At 39.9% G+C, this 17,663-nt stretch overlaps 1 protein-coding gene across 2 annotated transcripts in view; it reads left to right on the top strand.

Annotated features, from left to right (window-relative positions):
• Positions 1-17,663, top strand: part of brsk2a (BR serine/threonine kinase 2a) — a 208,513-nt gene that overhangs the window by 135,563 nt on the left and 55,287 nt on the right. For both annotated transcript variants that reach the window (XM_074677978.1, XM_074677977.1), the window contains exons 3-4: positions 14,448-14,533; positions 17,124-17,264. In XM_074677978.1, the coding sequence (XP_074534079.1) occupies positions 14,448-14,533; positions 17,124-17,264 (227 nt within the window). The remainder of the gene's footprint in view (positions 1-14,447; positions 14,534-17,123; positions 17,265-17,663) is intronic.

Raw genomic sequence — 17,663 nt, 5'->3', positions numbered from 1 at the left:
GCGCAGGATGCCATGGCCACAGATGAATCACAGAAGGTCTAATCTTGTTATCCCGACACCTCGCTGACAGCACTGTAGCTTTCTCTCTCTGCCATCTCTACTCCCCCCCTCTAATGATTATAGATTGGCCATTCTTTCCCATCTCTGTTGTGCCGGGAGTGGGTTTGATATAGAAATGTCTCTCTCACACACACACACACTCACACATTCTCTTTAACTTTATATTGTGTGCATTTGTGTTTTTGTGCGTCCTCCTAGTGTGCACGTGTTGGTGCTGCCTCAGAGACAAAACAGACACTGCTGGAAATAAATGGGTTTCATATGTTCTGCCCCTGCATGTTGATCCATCAGCTTTATACGGTGCAGAGCCAGAAGCCAGGGCTTAGCAGACACTACGATTTTGCCATTCGGCTGACTGCAGAGGGGAAACAGTGGAATTATAAACTCTGTTTGTTGATTCTCTCAGTGATTTATACATTTGTCCATTTGTCTAAAGATGAATGAATTCAATTTTGAGCAATAAATAGTAGAAGGATTATGGATGGTTTATAATGACAGACACAACTTCACTTCCTCATGTCGAATGAAGTGACATTTTAATGTCTTGTGCTGGCGATGATGTCTGTGCAGGAGGTATTGTCTGGTTTGGGCCATGGTGTCGATGTCTCATCACTTACCAAACACAGATTTGACTTGTTGTTAAAACAACAAACATCAATACAAATTATAGCACTGTCTTGTGTTGGCTGTGGACAACCACAGGCATGGGCAATTCAGTGTCCCTCACATATGAGGGTTTTTTTTCTCTGTCCCTTCCAGAGTCAAGCTATATGAGCTTGTGTGGTTTTTTTTTTCTTTATTAATGTTGCTAAAAGGGCTCCAGGAGTTCCTGCCAAGTCTAGCTGCTCTCTAACTTCTCACCAGGAATGGGTACTGAATTAGGTACTTGTATAGGTACAGAATTCTGTCTGTAGTACCGATAACAGGTTCACTTTAAATCAAAAGTTACCATGTTAAGGTACCTTAAACACAGCATTGCAAAGTTAGTTATTGAGGAACAGATGTGTTAAATTGAAAATTTTTGAGAGTTTATTATTAAACATATAAAAATTTATTACCACGTTAACACAAACAAGTACTGAAAATTGGTACAGTTAAACACTGACACTGATGCCAGGTACTGGGCATCGGTACTAGAGATAGACCGGTATAAAATTTTTTTGGGCCGAAACAATACTGATTATTTGTAGTAAAGGAGGCCAATAACCGATTTTCGAAGCGGATATTCATTTTCCGTCAAAGTGAAAATATTGGCGTAAAAAATTTTGAACAATACAAACTCCAACACTTAACTGCATTCAAATGCCTTCAGGAATATGTTTATTTAACAGCCCCCAGGCTTAGCTGCATGTTTTATAAAGTTAAATGAAAACTTTATAAAAAACAAATAGCTAAAGTTTTCTACAGTAAATAAAGTTTCCTTAAATTTCTATGTAACTGCAATAAAACTGGACAGAATTGAGTTCGTGCTGCTTTCTACAGGCATGTAATGCAGTGGAATTAATATTCTGTTTAGTTTTACATGACTGATTTTAAATGACCATCGAGGGCTTCCATAGGGTAGACAGGGAGAAACTCTGCAAACTGTGCAGAGAAGCATCAACACAGTTATGAACGGGTTTCATATCGGCCATTGGATTTGAAAAAAGGCAAATGCCGATATGCCCCAAAATGCCAAATATCGGCCCTGATAATCAGCCCGGCTGAAAATCAGTCTATCCCTAATTGGTACTGAATTATTTCAAATGTGAAAGTTACCCATCCATACTTCTCACTAATGTTTTCAAGCATCTACAATATATCTCCTACTTTTTGTGCATTTCTGGTCTTGGAGCTAATTAGAAAAAAATACAGACTTTGGTAACTTGGGTAGCAATAATATATCTGAACCAGTTTACTTTCCCAGGTTCCATCACTGCTGCACCGGTTGGTTTGACATGATGACTGGTTTTGTGGGGGTGCCCTGAAACCGCTTACCTTCTGAGGTACAAAAAATAGAAACAGACTTTTCTGGTTGGAAACAGAAACTTTGAAGAGGACATGCTGTCTGTTGTGTTTTCAGAGAAGACATGAACTTAATTTAATAGTTTCCTTTATTTCTGCAGACATGTTTAGGTAATTCCATGAAATATTTCATTAGATTTCTTACATGTTGCTCTTCTAAGCTATTTGGCAGAACAAAACAATGAAGAAGTATTAATAAGTGTCCTCTGGGTGTTTAATCATACAGTACTAACCATTATTTAAAAAAAAGTATAAACCAGATTTCTTCCCTTTCTCAAAAATGTTTCCCTGTCTGTCATTGCTTTCTTTATGATTATATAGATCTTCTGAAGCAGTAGGACCTTACAAAGCTGAACCCTCTGAGGTTATCAGTCAACATGAAAGCCATTCAGCATTCTGATTTGGTTTCCACTGCTGCTACTAAATCAATATATATTCACTTTTTCCCCAGCCTTTATTGAGTGTTGGTGAAACGCTGCTGCAACAGAAACAGGAGATAGATTTTATCTAAAGGGCACAAGATGTTTGGGGTTTGTGAGGAAATGTTAGCCTGAACTGTGTCACGTAATGTTTCATTCTACACATAGACTTAAGACTTCAAGTGTTGACTCTTTGACTCTGTTCTGCTCAGTACTCGGGATCCAACACATCCTGGGTAGACATGTAAAAGTGTTAGTTAAGCCTTAACAAAGCTCGACAAGGTACTGTTTGACTGATTTTACCTCTCACACATCTTATGGAGATAAAACAGAGATGGAGAACAGATAGATAATGAAATGAAGGATAGCGGAGCACACAGCATTTCAGGATCCCCCATTGAGCTCGACAGGAGACAGACAGAAGTCAAAACTGATGGCATTTGTTTCTCTCCTTCAAAGGCAGGAGCAGCTGTGTTGTCAGATAGATGAGAGAGCTTCATTTTCTCTTTTAGCTGGTTTTGCTTTGGTGTTGCTTCTCTTTTGTGAGCACGGGGCACATCTTATCCAATTCAGCCAACCTTAAGTGGAGTGATGCTTTCATGGGGAGATCAGCCAGGTTTCCCTTTAAAGATGAATATTATTTTTTGTGCCTGAGTTTATTTCTTTGTTTTGTGCTGGGATTTCTTACCTCTTTATACTACCCATGGACCCACTGGAGTGTATTTTGTGAGTGTTTCTTCTCACTCTTTTGGTATTGTATTTATCTTTTATGTGTCTTTTTTGAGTGGGGACAGATAATTGCTCAGATATATCATTTTCTCTAGAGAGGGAAAGTGCACTCTCATTTTTACCTCTAAATCAGTCTTTGTCATCTGTTTTAACCACACTGCTTCAGTTTGAAAGCACAAGCATGCTGCCTATCAATGAGCGATTTTTATTCCTCTGTTTGTTGGTCTTTGCCCTCACTTAATGTAAGATATAGGCCTGCAGCACTTTACCTTGTCTTCATTTACATCAGTAAATGCACAAAAGCATACTAAGTAGGAACAAGATAAAAAAACAAAAAAAACAAGAACAACTCCTCTCTGTGAACTGATGTGGAAACATGGGAAAGCATGTTTATGGATATGCATGTGTCTGTATGCTTTTGTTTATTTGCACAAGACGTCCTTCATTCTACAAAGCTTTCCAATGGGACCACTGACGGATAATAAAGTGTCATATTTGTGACAACTGTCATCTTACAGCAGCACTGCTGTGATATGTCTGCTTACACCACATGCCTCACGGTTACTATCTATGGTATATGTGCACACTAGTTGAGCTGCATGTATGTCCTTTTAAACTTTCTATACATGGCAAGATGAATGACAGCTCCATGCTGTTTGTCAGAGTCAACAAAACACATTTACTATGAGTGCAAGTAAACACTTGCACTCACACACATGCACACTTACACACAGCTCTCCTCAGGGTCCTGTCTGTCTTCTCGCTGCAGGATCTGGTCTCTAATAGTCTCACATCAGGGAGGCAGGGTTGTAGGGTGAATCTCAGCTTGTAGACAAGCATGTCACAAAGAGCACCACCAACAATGCCTCTTACTTACCAACTCACACAAAGACTACACACACAGATAGCACTCACTGTCTAAACTGAATCAGTTACTTAAACTAACAAAGGTTAAATGCATTTCACAATTTGTTTTTATGCAAAAACAAACAGCTGTGATGAAGGTTAATTATATACCTTTATAAATGTTTTGTTATTCTACTGTATCAAAGAGGTTATGTCGAAACTATGAATTACCTCAGGTTTAGAGTTGTAAATGTGATATGGTTTAAAGATTATTATATCACCACAACATGATGAATTATAAAAAAACAGCTGCTTACATTCTCCCTTAAGCTAAGGAGGTTGTGCTTTAGCAAATATGTTTGTGATCTTTATAGTTATATCCCTAGCATCTCTCAGCAATAAAAACGTTTGAAAATAATTTGATTATCACTGTGTAGATAATCAGTTTCCACAATGCCTGAGCCTTATTCACATGCTAAGTTAATTTACGGCTCATGCATAAATTCTCTACTTTAATTTGACATGAATAAACAATAGAATTAGCTCATGCTCTGCACTAATGAGATGGGGAGTGATCTTGATGCATATTTTGGCTTTCGTGGTCAGTGTGGTGAACATCTGAAGGAAGATACTTTAACATCATCAGCTCCTTCATCTTCATCCCAAAGGGGATTATTTGTTAATGACTCTCTTGTGCTAATACACTCTCAAGAACATATTTTTCCTCTTTGTTTTTTTTTTGTTTGTTGTTGTTGTTGCTGCTCACTGACACACTGTACTTGCATGTAAAACGATATACTTGCATGAAAATTCATGTTGCCTCAGTAGGTATTTTTCTGGATTTAATACTTGCATTTGTGGCTCTTGGGGAAAATAAAGAATTCATTCAAAGCAGGAGAGTGTGTAATTAGCAACCACGGAAATTACAAGAGTGCCCTGATCACATTATTGTAGCTGGTTTGAACTAATTTGCAAAGTTTTAAGCTAATATTGTTTTCTCCAGTTGACCAGTCCTACCTGCTGACCTAACATCTGTCCAGTATTGACGCCTTCTCCTGGCCAACTATTGACAGGCTCATGTGTCAATGAACGGGTCCTGTATTCATATGTGGACATAATGAGTTGAACTAGCGAATTACTGTTAGCTAATCATGGCTGTCCACCTGGATTAGTGCACCAAATTATCTTCATTATTCACTCATTACTGCATTTCTTGGTTGAACTTGTTTTCACAAAACTTTTAACCAGTAGCAGTGTTGTGTGTTTCCTTGTGCACTTGCCCGTGTCCACTCCACCAGCTAATGGTTAGCTCAAGCTGGATTCAAACCAGGGCCACCCACTCGAGGGTGAACCTCATGGGGTGAGACCCAGACCACAAGGCCATCTGCGCCATGTTTTTTTTTTTTTTTTCTTTTCTTCTTTTTTTTGAAGACTTTTTATTAATGCCTGTAACTGCTGCTGCAGGGTGGGTGTTAGAGGTGACAGTTAACAACACCAAGTACAAACAGCTTTTGAAACATTTTGGCTCAGAAAACATACGTTGATACGTTACACTGAGAAACAAAGCAGGATGAAAGTTTTTTACTGATAAAAGGGGCAATATCAGCAAAAGGAACAAGAGTGGACAACTTCCCTGTCCATAAGAAGCACCAAACTTATTATAATCCAAAAGTTGCATATAGGAGCTGTAACAAAACTTTTCTCAATCCTAATAACTGTTTTGTATGTTTTGAAAGTTTAAACCTCCTATGAGGTGTTGTGGTCTAACATGTAGGGCTGGACAATTAATCAGATTTTAATCGTGATTTCAATTTTGCCATCTGACAATCATAAAAACAATATAATCAAAGAAGAACAATTAATATGCCACACAGTGTAGATGTATGCAAGTTCCTGTGCTTCATAGCTCTTCTGTGTTCCATGTGCAGCCACAGCCAGCGAGTGTGTGACTTATGTGTATCAATAATACTGTATGTGCCACTTGCTGGTTCTTTAGAGTTGTGTTTAAATCAGTGCTGAAGTTTTTGAATAAATGAATAATTGTGTATATTAATTGTGATTTCAATATCACTAAAAATAATAGAGATTCTTATTTTTACCATAATCGCCCAACCCTACTAGCATGCTTTAACTGACTTAGATAATACAGTGATTGAAATAGATTGCCGTTTACCAATCCCACAAATCTACACGAGAGGCATTTTCTTTAAGGTTTACAAAAAAGTGTTTCTGTGCTCCATCATTTTAGAGAATACAGTTTAATCTGCCTTTTTTGCAATTAAAAAGAATAATTTACCTAACATGCAAATATTTGATACACAGTTAATTAAATGAACACCAATGACTGACATTCTGCTCGGCTCTCTCCCTCCTGCCTTTGAAGACAGTTGATTTATCCACATTTCACATCTCTCCACACTCCAAGGTCACCTTACCAACTTTTTTTTTATATATCTTTCGCTTCGGGAGTAACTGATGGGATGGACAAGTTGACAAGAAGACACTTCAGAGGCCAACACAAAATCCTGGCTGCCAAAGGGATCCAGTGCCTGCCCGTCACTGATAAATCACTCATTCTGCAGATGGTTATCACATGCATTCACACACACACAGACACACACCTAACTCACTCCATCTGCCCATGCAATAAGTTTGAAGAGGTCCATTACTATGACCTTTGACCTTTAGTCTTGGAAGACCTCTGCCATTAGACCCTATTACAACCAAGGTTATCCAGGGACGTGGCTGTTAGTGTGAAATGATGAGTCCTCTGGGCTCTAAGTGGCAGCCTGATGGATATGTCAGCAGCATTGGCACACTTCACTGACATGATTAGAGCAAAAGAATGAGAGACACAGGGAATAGATGAAGGGTAGAGGAGATGAAGGAAGAGGAGGAGGACTGTCAGGTCTGGTCTTGGATGGGAAGGGTAATGAGTGCAATTTGAAAGGCTGGGAGATGGATAAAGGATAAGAACTAGCAAGCTAGCAGAGACTATGTCCACATCGATTTACATGTCTCTGGCATTGATCAAACTCCCCCGTGTGGGGAATTTACCTCCTTTTCACAAAGGATGACTGATACAGTGATTATCAGAAAACCCTGCTGCGCTCTCTGTGTGTCCTTGTGTGTTCTCGTTCATTTGTGTGTTTGTGAGGTCCGCAGGGTGAGGGGGAAAGCGATAAACAGAGAGAGATGAAAGTAAAAAGGAGATTATTTTTTTCTACAGTTCGGCGACTTTGACTGGAATGGAATCAAACAAATATGATTTCATTTTGTTTAGCTCTCAGTGGGACTGGCTCAGAAGTGAGAGATAACACACACACACACACACACACACACACACACACACACACACACACACACACACACACACACACATGCACTTCTTCACTGCATACATTTGAATCCATCTTTCAGAGTGTTGTCTCAGTCAATTTCTGAAAAACAATTTTTGGATAAGCAGTTCCTTCAGGAACACGTGTTAATGTCATCTTGAAGGTGGGGCCATGCCCTGCTCACTGAGTAGATAAAAAGTGCATGAACACTTATAATGGTGAGTGACTGCTCTCCCTGTCTTCATTTTAATGAATGTCTTTGGAGCAGGGTGTTTCTGTTTGACTTTGAAACATATGTCCTTCCCTCGTGGTGCAGAAACGGTCATTCAGCTCTCTCCAGCATTTCACATGCATGTGTAAGCACATACATGAAAATGCACACATGCATGCACACACACCAGCTTGTCCATCCTCTGCTGGCAGGCAACAGAGTCTGTCCCACTGGCTCACTGACCAACAGATGGATGGATGGATGGATGGATGGATGGATGGATGGATGGATGGATGGATGGATGGATGGATGGATGGATGGATGGATGGATGGATGGATGGATGGATGGATGGATGGATGGCAGTTGCGTCTGGCTTGCCCTGATCAGTGGTGTGTGTATACAGTGTGTTTGCATCATACGTTACAGTGTCCACATGTCACATGAACGGACGATGAGCTTTGTGAGCCAGAAGCCAAGCTGTGCTGTCTCCTCCCCTTCTGCCCACTGACAGGTGGACCCATCACCCCATACCTTACTCCTCCATAACCCATATGTCATCTAATATATGTAACCTCCAGACCCATTTTCATGCATTTCTATATTAAGTTTTTTTTTTTTTGTCTGTAAAAAGATCATTTAACTACTGTTTTTTTTTTTAACCTAAAAAGGCAAAGTTGAGAAAATATTTTAGCATTTCAATTGGATTTACAGAGCTTAAGAGATTGGTGTAACAATAAAATTTCTTAAAAAGGTGCATTTAAAAATAAATATAAACATTACTGTTTGACAAGTATATCTAATTTGTAAATCTGTTCACCTTTTATTGGTCTGTCACACGATTATTTTCATTTCTTAAATTGTATTAATTCACCACAGTAAAGGAAGTGTTACAGTGTTTTTAGAATCCAATGAATACATTAAAATAGGGATACACAGATCCAACTTTTCTGGTACCGATACAAATACCTGGGCTCTGTTTATTGACTGATACCTGAACCACTACCAGTGTTAAATAATAACCTGCATGCTCTACTGTGGGGTATGACTGGTAATGTTTTGGGTTAAGACAAAATTGAGTACATATGGTATTACTGAAGTTAATATTTATTTAAACTATAAGTGTTTAAATGTAGAACAGCAGTTTGGTTAAAAAATGCTTCAGAATGTACAGAAATGACTGTTTGGTTATAAAATTTTATACCTGATAGATTAAATCATAGTTTAGCCTTAGTGTCAAGTTTGGACTGATCCTTTTCTAACGATACCCGATCCAGCTGATACCGGATACCAGGATTGGATCGGTGCATCCCTACATTGAAATTTGCTTTATACATTTGACTTTGAATCATTATTCAAATAAATGCTTTAATGCTACCATACTTACTGCAGTATAGGAGATAGCCTCAGAGTGTCTGTTCCCTCTAATACAGGGTTTTTATTTATTTTTTTAAAAAAGCAATGACACTCTTGAGAAATTGGGAATGTAAATGCAAGGTGTCCTACCAGTGTCAATGTGGAGTGAAGGTATTCTGAGGTAATTATGATCGCTCAAGACTTCACTGACTCCAGGTTAACATGACAGCATTTGCACTGATATTTCTAACAGGTCCTGTTTGCATGAAATTAACGGTACCTGAGATAAGAAGGTCATGTCACAATGTGCCAGTCTGAGGCTGTCCTCTTGTCTTCCTCAATGTTGACTGGCCTGCATTTAATCAACTTCTCAAAAGTTACAAAGGTCTTGGGCTACCCAGACATTGCTTTGCCATCTTTTGTGATGGGGTTATCCAATGACGTAAGTCTGGTTATCTGATTGGCTGTACCTGTATGTTTGTATGTTTAGCTCAAAGATGGAAGCTCAAGCTTAACATACATTTATCACTGCTGATGCTTTGTTTCCCCCCTCCCCCATTTGCAACTTCTTTCGCCAAATATGTGCCATCCTTGTTATCCTCATCTGTATCATTAGCACTAGTCATGAAGTCATGGTGCACTGAGTAAAACTGAGACCATAGAAACTAAAGGCAGAGAACGGTATCACAATTTTTCTTTTAAATCATTGATACTTAGTGTATTAAAATTCTGGTGTATTGAGTATTTTATTAAAAGCCATGTTGAAATATACCACCTTCTTATGTACAAAGTATTAAATTATCATAAACAGTGGCAAGTAGAAAACTTTAAATGCAGTAACAAGTTTGTCCCAGAACTATCTCCTAAGTTAGAATGACATTTCATCACCTTCTGTTAAAGTTATACACAGATTTGTGAACCGCAAGCACTGTGAGTCATTCAACCCTGTTTCAGGAGTTTTCTCTTTAAAAGGTTTAGTTTTTCTGTAGATCCTCCAGAGACAGAGAGGAAGAGCGTTGTTGTATAAATAGTCATTGTTACGAACTGCCCCAGATTTATTGTCTGTCAGAGAAAGAGAAGCCATGTAGGTGCAGTGTTCTCTCATTTCCCTGATTGGCACATGCTTTTTGCTCCTCACATTACCGCCTCATCGCCTTAGCTGTTATCATTTCCCTCTCCGTGGGCCGTTTGGTGCACGGCGCTGCTTAAAAGGTTATCCTTTCCCCGTGTTGTGTTAATTAGCAACAAAAGAGGCTGCAACACTCAGGGGGGACGAGCTGGCACTGCCACAGCGCTCTCGTTCTGGTTGGCTCCTCTACATTCCTCTTTTAGTCTTCACCGTAGCAAAGCATTACAGGGCTTATGCTTCATTCCTCTCCAATTCTCTTCTCCTTCCTGGCTTGTTTTTTCTGTCTATCCAGCATTCAGCTCTTGTATGTTCTTTATCTCCTACGTTAGCATAGCCTCAACCCTTTTTTTGTTTCCTTTTTTTATTTTTTTATCCGACACACATGGCTGCCCTGTTGACTTTGATCCTCAGATCTTGGTATCAAGGGACCATTCACCCGCTCGCCTGGGGGAGGTGACAGAAATGTCTGTGTTTTCCTTCTGTGTGGATGACAGAAAAAAGAGAGGAAGAGGGTGAGCTGCAATAAGTGGAGAGTGAGAGATGACAGAGCCTGTGATCCAATATTTTTCCCTCTGGGATTTTGGGGCTGCTTTCTCTTTGACACATGTGACATGAATCTAATCTCTCTGCATCTTTGTTGTTGCCTGTCTGTGTCTCTGATCCTCTGTCCTCTAATACTGGACTCTTAGCCACAGTGATGAAACTATTGATGTCGCCAGTCATTTGTTCGCTTGTCCGTTCAGCCATTCAGATCCAGGGCTGTAATTTAAAGAATCAATGGGAAGCTGATGGAGCTATGCTAAATTGGCTCTCCTGACACATGTGAGCAAAAAGCTGGCTTTACTTCATTCATCTATGCAGCTCTAGTTTTCTCATATTTTTTACTTTTCTATTACAAAATACCATTTGTACCTACAAATTACACATTTACTAGAGGCAATAAATCATACTCAACACAATTTCAAATACAGATTCATCAAATTTCATGTATAGAATTGATAAAAATGTGTTCTGGTTTACTTTAGGACAGGCATGGCCAACCTGACTGAAACCTTGACTCTTCGATCCATTCAAAGAAATTGATTTTTAAAGTTATAAGTCGTAGTGTCCCGATCAATCTAAAATATTGATATACTGATGCCAACGTTGGGTTCAGTGTTGATCAATATTTGAGTGTACACATTGATACTTAAGTTTCAGTTTCTCTTCTCTAGTACAAATTTAAACACACTAACACACAAAATAAATCTCACTTTGAAAATTGGAAATGTATTGATTTTCATTCTGTCATTTCTTTTTTTGTAAGTGGAAGTGCGTTTGTAAGACCCCGTGTGTGACGTGGCTCACCGTAGTTGTCATTTTTGTGGCTCTTGGTCTATGACTGGTTGGCCATCCCTGCTTTAGGAGATTAAAATGCAGTTGCCTCAAACTTGACGTTGAGATTCCCTAAAAATAAATCTCAAAGCTATATGTTTCTGTATCTTTTTTTCAGCGACCATCTTTTTATATCATAAGCAGCTGCAAAATAGCACATAACAGCTGACCTTTTGGTCCTTTTTATGTGTTCGGTAAAGGCACAGATAAGAAACCCAGCAGGTCAAAGCCCTGCCAATCAGCCAAGTTGTGACAACTTCTGCTAATGACATCCTCTCCACAAGATAACCACTGGAGCTTCTTTGCAAGACAAATTATCTGCCCCTGTCAAATAAGCAATTTGGATTAGTGTCAAGTCTTGCACTCAATACGACCTCTTTATTCTTCTTCCTTCACATTCGACCTCATGTTTGTTACTCTATTTGGCTTTCCTAAAAATCAACAAATTGGCTCTATCCTAACCTGTTGAACACACTGGCAGCGCAGAATTAGAAGGTCTATGTTTGTGTGAGCACCTGTCGATCTGAAGGCGCTTGTGTGTGTATGTGTGTGTGTGAATGGTGTCCAAGCACTTGGTAATAAAGGCTAAATGAAGAGCGATGGAGACATGGAGAGGATAGACCACGCTCACAGATGTGGAACTTGATGAGGAAGTGTGAAGCCATGTACAAGAGCCAGGCTGAGAGAGAAAGGATGACCACCTGGTGCTTATGTTAGCATGTGTGAGTAAAAGTTAGAGAACAGCTGATCCCAGTGTAAAGGCACATTATAATGTAGTACGGTAATTCATGCACAAAGACATAACTTGTTATGTCTGGAAGCCAGGGAAGGTGTAAATGATTATTGTACACTGTAAAAGGAAACTGTTACGTGGTATAATGCTGGAAAGAGCAAGGGTTGCTTCAAAGATTTAGGCTAGTGTGTTAATCAACGGCTAATCTTGCAATAAGCAGGCAGTTGTACAGTTAAGTCTTCACATTAAGCTTCGTTTCTCTTATTTCAATTAAGTGAAAGGAGGCGCTTAGAGGAAGCTTAGGAAGCCAGCTGCTGGCTCTGTAGCATTTCGACAGCTCATCTCTCTCTGAGTCCTGGGCAGCATTAGTCTCTCTGCGGGAAGCCTGCTGCCAACTAGCTAGCTAGCCTCTGTGGGCTCATTCTTAACAACGCACCTTAGCCTCAGGTGAGTAAATGGCACGGTGTATGGCTGCTGTTAGCCCTTATTAGTCTCTGGATTAGCCTTAATTAGCATAGCTGTTCCTCCCACTGATACTCCATGCTAATGCTAATTCTACATTCATCACTTTACCCTTTTTTACAGGAGCTGTGCACCTAGCTTTATGAGTTGTATATTCTCACATGATGTCTTTTTTGGCTACAGGCACGAGGGCAGTCCCAGAACTGTGTTTTCCACTTGTGTAGTTGAATTTAAGCTAATTTTAAAGTTTTTTTTTTTTAAATATCATCCACTTTGCTACATGTTGCGCTAGATACGATGGAGACTGACATACTGCTTTCTTGGCAGGACATAATTGTAGATAGGACACACTGCTTACCTGAGCTGACAGTTATCATTAATCTGTTGGCTGCTCTAAAATGGAAAACAAAGCGAGAGCGTAATTAAGAGGGAGGAACCAGATTTTACGCCCAGTCAAGCAAACACCACAGTGAGAGTTTAACACAGACAAAGTTAGCCGTCAGCTCAAGGCTTTGACTTTATTCTACATGAGTGTTCATAAAGCTAAGTCACGATGAGTTTGACACTGAAGCAGCATGAAGGCTGTCACAGGAAAGTGACAAAGTGAAATTGACTTTGATGAGACTGAGATGAGGCAGAGGAGCCTTTATCTCTCACTGTCCTCTCATCTCCATCATCGTCATTTGAAGGTAGACTCTCAGGCCTGGAGGAGAGAGTGCACAAAAAAAGATGGAGGAAGAGGATGAGCAGATAAGTAAGGGTGGTACAGAAGAGGAGAGGGGCACAGGGGACTGGAGATTAGCAGTGGCTCTTGTCGAAGTGGGCTCCTTACTGATTTTCAGTGGCAGCTGTACATGCTGACTACAACCTCTGGAGATGCTGACACAAATCCAAACTGATCCGCTCGATTTTGGTGAATTTCAGCTCTCACCGGTTTCTCAGTGTGTTTTATATGTCTCTCAGCAGCTCCTTAAGCAAAAAAAAAAAAAAAGTCTGAAACTTGTGTAGACTCAGCCTTCAGCTTGTTCTGGACATGGTGTATGAACAGTCACCGTCTAGCAGAAAAAAAGCCTCCTCCAGGAGACTTTGATGTACCTGAGTGGACAACCTGACCACATTTCACCCACAGGCTGTACTCTTAGTGGACAGAAATACTCAAATGTGGAATATCTCACTCTGACAGTTTTTTGCCTTCATGTTTCTTCCCTCACAAAGCAGATTTCACACAGGGCCACTGGATTATGAAACGTGATTGCAATGGATTACGGCAAGGTTTGTTTTGTGCGACAGAAGAATACATAATGTGCAAGATAAGACACACACAACCTGTTTTTCTTCATTTTTTTGAAACAAACCATATTTTTCACCCGAGATAGCAGCGCTTGCTGGCCTGGATGCCAAGCAGACTGTGGTCAGAGCTTATCTCTGTCCTTTCTGCCAGGAAAAAGTGCCAGTCAGCTCCTTCCATTGGTTTCCGTGTTCTTCTTAAGCCCTTGTGCAGGTTGTGTGAAGTGTTATTACAGATTGCTCTCCTCTCAGATTTGTCTCTCTAGCACTGACCTTCACAGGTAACCTCACAGAGAAATGAATGGTAGGAACTCATCACGCTCTATTCTTGTCTCCTTGGTTCTTCAAGTTTAGCCACAGGCAGAGGAAAGTCCCGGTTTGAAAGGGAAGATTTGGACAATTTGTCCGAAAGTGCTTCAAGAAACACAACTGTTCTGATGATACGATGACCAAACTTTTTTTCTTCCTTCCCCTCTTTCTCTTTCTGTCTCTTTCTTACAGGTGGAGCGGGAAATAGCTATTCTGAAGCTCATAGAACACCCACATGTTTTAAAGCTACACGATGTCTACGAAAATAAAAAATACTTGTAAGTATTTCAGTGGATTGTGGTCCACTTAAGGTTTTATATGCTGGGTATTGTATGGAATATGCTGACTTTGCAAAGAAATCTTCACTAGTAGTTGCTGAAACATGATCCTTAAGGCACCAGGGCAGTATTTAGCGTTTTACATTAGCATAAAGATCACTTTTGATTGCTGTATTATGATCAGAGGCTAGCAATGATAGCCTTAGGAGGCAGATGCTACATTTGTATTGGCATGAAGCGTTTAATTTGGCTGTGCACGCCAGGGGACCACTAATAGGGACAGGAAGTCTCCGTAATGTAAACACCATGACACGCTTATCAGAGAGGCAACGTCAATGCATTAAGTAACATTAGGCATGGAGAGTGGCAGCAGAATTAGCCTGCCGCAGCTTAGATACACACACACGCACATATATCCACGTGTAGGCACACACACATAAATCTATTAGTTAACTTTAACAGCGGTGAGTGACAAGCTCATCAGCAGTTTATAGTCACCCTCTTGATCCACAGTGGACTGTTTGTCAACTCGATTCAATTAGGTCTCATCTCAAGCTCACAGGCCAAATAGGATTGGACATGCAGGACTGTACATGTCATCCTTTAAGATGATAGGAAGAGCAGAATATTGCCATTCATCCAGTAATTGGATTATTGAAATCACATTTTTTCCCCAGTGCTTCGCCGTGCACGACTCTTGGTCACTGGTAGCATCGCAGAGAAATTACTTTACATTTGTATCTCCAGTGAGTTGAGCGCACTCCTCTCCAACTGTGATATCATTTTGGAGTTAATGTTGTTTAGATTCCTGCTCAGATATCTCTGCTTGAAATCCAATAATTGATAGACATGCAGCGTGATTTGAGCCAGCAGTCCCAGAGCTTTTAAGATTTATTATGCTGCTGGCACAGATCCTACCACAAGCTGTTCAAGCTGGTGTGTGTGTGAGGGAGAGGTGAGAGGGAAGTGGATTTAGTTTGATACATAGCCTCCCAATATTTTATTCATAGGAGTTTCATTGCTAGAAATGAATGAATGATCACATCATGATGTTAATATAAATTATGCCTCTGAGAGGGAAAATTGATTGCTGAAAAAAAGTGCCTGATAGTCTGAGACCATATTGCACATGAGAACACCAGTGTTGTTGTATACTGTAAATGTTAGTGTTTTAAGATTTCCAGCAATGATAGCAAGAAAAAAATGCAACTAAAAACACATTTATTTTAAACTTATTCTTGTTCACCGAGCTGCTGTTTGGAAATAGTTAAAAGCAGAAGAAAAAGAAGAAAGTAACATATTCAGCAGTTTTTTTTTTGTGGTACTCCAGTGATTCGTCGTCGCACTTCCATTAAATTGGGGTACTTGTGAGAAAAGGATTATAGAAGGATTAGTCCAAATCTGTGCCATATATCCTCACTAGAGAACTGGTCCAGCTTTAAATGTGCAGGATCTCTTCATTCCCATGATGCAACTTGCTAGAATCTGTGTCCCCATATGGTAAAACTCCTCACCCAAAATCAGCATCACTAAACAGCAGTTTTAATTGTAGAGTGGTACTTCTGACAAAAATGAACTAATTGTAATCAAAAACTCAGAGAGGTACTTCATCATTATCAATCAAACTGAAGGGTTGCATTTATGTATACACGCACTGTGTCCACAGCACAGAGAGAAAGAGCGCAAGAGAGAAAGAGTATTTCACCGCCTGTCTGAATTTCAATTTGTCCAAGTGAAGATAGAAAGAGTTTCCTCACAGGATATACGAGCTGGCTGGCACGGGGCAGGGGCACTTCACCACCGGCATTCAGCCCACAGATGCAGCTTTAGGTCGAGGTCAGCGCAGATTTATCTCCTTCCTGTCCCCGTCAAGCCCCTGAGCAGACTGTCGCCACAGCAAGCCAAGCCACACACACACACACACACACTCAAAGGCCAGCTGAAGAGTGGCCACAAGAAATGTGATGGCAGGGAAGATATATGCATGTCTGGGAAAGGTTGAAGAAGAAATTACAGCTCAAGGACTGCAAATATACAACATGGAAGTTTGGGGTTTTGAAATATCAATGTTTCTTGTTTTGTTTAGTCTCTGTTGCTTTATTCAGTGTTTACTGAGTCACACAGGCTTTAAATCTCTACTGTCAGGGGGCTTCTAACACAACTTCTCCATCTTTTAGAGGCATAATTCATCTGTATCATCCCTCTGATGCCTCCTATTGGATATTAGAGCGTGTTGTTTATCAGAACCCTTCACATGGTTATTCACTGTTTGCATTTTTTATTCTCTGACTGTAGGGACAGCTTCCAGGTGACAGAATGAAAAATAAAAAGACAACAGGATATAAATTTTATTGAGATCACATCGTGGATCCTGTGTGTTGTGCTTTATGCGTAATGCCTGCAATGAGACCATTTTACCATAATGCTTCTATTTATCACAGACCTCTGGGGTCTCTCTGTTCCTTCAGAGCTTTTTTTTTAAGACAGCACATTTAAAAACACTGACTGTTTGGTGAAATCCCTAATGTTTTTGCATTATTGTTGCTCTTTTCCAAAATCTTTTTTGTCCATCCCTCTTTGCTTGTCTCAGGTATCTCGTGCTAGAACATGTGTCTGGTGGTGAGCTGTTTGACTACTTGGTGAAGAAAGGAAGGTTAACGCCTAAAGAGGCCAGGAAATTCTTCAGACAGATCATGTCAGCGCTGGATTTTTGCCACAGTCATTCCATATGGTAGGTGTAATAACTCACATGCTTGTTTTGATGTAATTATTTGAGTGGTTGGACAGACAGGAGTGGGAAATGATACAAATAAGTTATAATGTTATGAGTATTGCTGAAGTTCTTCAACTTACAGGAACTGTTCAGTCAAGACTTCACCTTCTCAGCAACTAGTGAAGGCTTAAATCCTTTGAAACCCACTTACTCTTTGCATTAAACCATCAAATTTTTCATCAGACGGAGCATCCAATAAATAACTATCCCCATGAGGTACAACAAAGCTAAATTGGTTGTCATATGACATTGAACAAATAATGTGTTTTTAAGTAATGAATTCTCCTGAAGTGAATCAGCAATCTAAATTTCAATCAGTTTATTCAGAGCTTCACAGAGCTTTTTAGTTTTTAAACC

Source organism: Halichoeres trimaculatus, unplaced genomic scaffold (assembly GCF_033239565.1).
Source record: "Halichoeres trimaculatus isolate MK-OKI-2021-1 unplaced genomic scaffold, fHalTri1.1 fHalTri1_scaffold_10, whole genome shotgun sequence".
Taxonomy (NCBI): domain Eukaryota; kingdom Metazoa; phylum Chordata; class Actinopteri; order Labriformes; family Labridae; genus Halichoeres; species Halichoeres trimaculatus.
This window is presented reverse-complemented; position numbering and strand designations above follow the sequence as displayed.